At 58.3% G+C, this 3,154-nt stretch overlaps 1 protein-coding gene across 3 annotated transcripts in view; it reads left to right on the top strand.

Annotated features, from left to right (window-relative positions):
* The first annotated feature begins 45 nt into the window (after positions 1 to 45).
* The window catches only part of ICOSLG (inducible T cell costimulator ligand), a 10,878-nt gene continuing 7,769 nt past the window's right edge, over positions 46 to 3,154 (top strand). For all 3 annotated transcript variants that reach the window (XR_002775320.1, XM_023518142.1, XM_023518141.1), the window contains exons 1-3: positions 46 to 185; positions 2,307 to 2,347; positions 3,052 to 3,154. The exon at positions 3,052 to 3,154 is cut by the window's right edge and continues 236 nt beyond it. Coding sequence is in view for 2 of the 3 variants with exons in the window: in XM_023518142.1 (XP_023373910.1) it covers positions 175 to 185; positions 2,307 to 2,347; positions 3,052 to 3,154 (155 nt within the window). In the remaining variant the exon portion in view is untranslated. The remainder of the gene's footprint in view (positions 186 to 2,306; positions 2,348 to 3,051) is intronic.

The following is a 3,154-nucleotide window of genomic DNA, read 5'->3' as shown; positions in this document are numbered from 1 at the left end:
GCTCGTAGCGGTCAAAGCCACAGTGGCGCTGCGGTGGCACGGCTCCCTACAGCCGGCCTCCGACGTCTTCGCGCTCCGAGGTCCCCGCGCGCCCACGTCTGCGCTCTCCGACTTCTCAGCGGTCCGAGGTCCCGGCGCTCCGAAGTCCTCGAGCTCTGAGGTCCCCGCCCCACGATGCAGCTGAGGTGAGCCGGCTGCGGACCGACGCTGCGGGCGAGGGGGAAGGAGAGGAGCCGCGGCGCTCGGAAGCGGGGTGACGGGGCGGGAGCGGACAGAGAGCGCCCTGGGGGCAGCAGCCCTGACGCGCGTGTCCTCGGCTCTGGACGGCTGCGACGCGGGGCTCGCGGGTCTGTCGGGAGGGAAGTGCGGCACATAACGCGGGCAGCAGAGCGTGGGGATGGCGGAGGCCGTGACCTGCCCTCGGGGCGCGGGAGCGGCCGGGGACCAGCGAACCCGGGGCCGCAGCGCGGGGGCGGATGAGGGGCGGAGTCCCTGCCCAAGGGAAGCGGAGAGCCACGCTGGAAGGGAGCGGACGCGCACCGCGCTCCGGGCACAGTCTCACCCCTTCTCTGCCACAAGCTGATTTCCCAGAAGGTAAAAGGAGGAATGTGACTGACAGAGCTGCCGAGGTCAGGGTCAGGGGTAGACCGTCTGCTGACAGCCCCTCCCCGCGGGGAAGGTGGTGCTGGAGGAGCGGCAGCCTGAGGGGCATGGCAGCTCTATGCCCGCTTTTTGCCAGAATATCTCTTCAGTGCATGTGGTAGCTGCCGCCTCAGCGCCCTCACCCCCACCCCAAGTGTCCCACCCATACAGCCCCAAATCTGCCCACCCCAGGTCACCCTGCCTAATCTACCCCACTTACAAGTGTCTGTAGTTATGATCAGCCCCTCAAGAGAGAAAAAATAAAGTTCAGGAATGTCCTTCCTGGCAGCTTCCCATACCCTGGCCAGGCGACCCTGCCTGTGCTGGGCCTGGGGGCAGGCTGGTGGGGGCAGCTTACATGGAGGGCCCAAGAGGCTGCTGGGTGGGCGGGATGGTGGGGGAGGGGCAAACTGGTCTCCCCTTAAGAGCCCAGAGCATGTGCCTTCCCCTTCAAGAGCCCCCCCCCCCAAGGCAGACAGATTGGGATTCAAGAACCCCCAGTGGGCACCATGGGTGGGAAATGGGGGCCACAAAGGGGTCTCCACAGCTTTGTAGTGGGGAGGGTTGGCTCTGATTCTGGAGTGGCAGGGAGGCTGTCAGAGGTCTCTATAGCTACCCCACAAGAAAGAATGGCCCCAGCTGGGAGAGCAGAAAGGGACCATGGGCCCACCTGCTGGCAGCAAGAGTCCCTGGTGGCCCTGGGGCTGCCCCCAGGTCCATGTGTGCCTGGCTCGAGGCACACCTCTGTGCAGACTCAGATGACAGCTGTCGTGGGGGCCCTGCTCCAAGGGTCTCCCACCTCCTGGGGTGTTGGTCTGGGGATGCTTTGGAAGCTTCAAGTGAACTGCCCCAGCACTCTGTAGAGCAAAGATGAGGGGCCCGCCCAGAGGAGGTGACCAGAGGCCTGCAAGAGGATGTGGGCAGCATGCTGGTGGGAGCAGCCTGCCAGGTTTGGCCCCCACCCTGGCTGTCCTGAAGCACTCCTCACTGTGGACAGGCTAGGTGTCCCCCAGCATTTTATTTTATTTTATTTTTGAGGCAGAGTCTCACTATGTCACCCTCAAAGTGACAGTAAAGTGCTGTGGTGTCACAGGTCACAACAACCTCAAACTCATGGGCTCAAGCAATTCTCTTGCCTCAGCCTCCCAAGTAGCTGGGACTACAGGCACCTGCCCCAACACCCGGCTATTTTGTTGTTATTATTGCAGTTGTCACTGTTGATTTCAGCTGGCTGGGGGCAGGCTTGAACCTGCCAGCCTCTGTGTATGTGGCCGGCGCCCTACCCACTGAGCCACAGGCACTGCTGCCCCCAGCATTTTAAATGCAGCTCCGGCTCTGCTCACCCTGCAAGCTTTTATCCTGATGTCAGACAGTTTCTTGGCATCCATCCCCAGGGCGGCTGGGCCAGTTTCATGGCTTTGCTGCCACCCTTTATCGTCACACTCTCATTGTTTCAGAGGATTTTGTTACTCTGGGGGCCAGCCCCTGTCCCTGAATTCTGTGGCACAGTTAGGTTTAGGGAAAGTGAGGGTGGGGTAGGCCGGCTCCAGGTGGTATATTCACATTTCTGTGCTGGGTGTGACCCCCCTCCTGCTTCTGTGTGGAAGATGCAGGTAACTCACCTGTGGCCCCGTCTCACCTGCCTTTCTGGGTGTTTCTTCTAGCCCCGGCCTCCTCCTCCTGCTGCTCTGCCACCTGCAAGCGGGTAAGTTCATCAGGTGCTTTGCCCAGCTCCTCCAGCCGCCGGCCGCAGGGCACAGAGTGGCCTCCCCACAGTGCCCCAAGGCCAGGTGGATATGCAGGATTGAAGACCAAAAAGGGAAATGATTTTCCAGGCTCTGTAGGTGTTGCTTGATGTGTTTGGCATGGGGAATGTGTGTTCCTCTGAGTTAGGGGCTTCCTGGCTCTCCCGGTCCCTCTCTCCTTTGGAGCTGGGAAAGACACCTTGCCTTGCTTTCCAGCCTAGGAGCTCTGGGCAGGGACACAGCTGCTTTGTTTCCAGACCTTTAAGCAGTTGACAAATGGTAAAAATACCACGTATGTGTTACATGACCTTTTCTGATATACGTGAGTAGCACTATAATATTCTTGTTGAGAAACTGTTTTCCTTGAGTTTTTAAAGTAGGATTTGGGTGGTGCCTGTGGCTCAAGGAGTAGGGTGCCAGCCCCATATGCTGGAGGTGGTGGGTTCAAACCCAGCCCTGGCCAAAAACTGCAAAAAATAAATAAATAAATAAATAAAGTAGGATTGCACTCCTATGTGTATTGGACAAATTTCTCTTCTGCTTACGTGAGTCAGAGTTGGTGTTTTAACCTAAATAACAGCTAAGACGCCAGAACCCCACCTGTTAGGTCACTTTCTGGGTGAGGTGTCAGTCATGGAAAATAAATTTTGTACTTTTTGGATAGTTGCAGATATTCCAGAAGACGAAGTGCAAGCAATGGTAGGCAGCGACGTTGAGCTTGGCTGCGCTGTCCCAGAAGGAGGCAGTTTTGATCTGAGTAAACTTTA

Source organism: Otolemur garnettii, unplaced genomic scaffold, assembly GCF_000181295.1.
Source record: "Otolemur garnettii isolate 467f Iridium unplaced genomic scaffold, OtoGar3 scaffold00128, whole genome shotgun sequence".
In the NCBI taxonomy this organism is placed as follows: domain Eukaryota; kingdom Metazoa; phylum Chordata; class Mammalia; order Primates; family Galagidae; genus Otolemur; species Otolemur garnettii.
The sequence above is the reverse complement of the archived record's forward strand: the minus strand, read 5'-3'. Positions and strand labels throughout refer to the sequence as shown.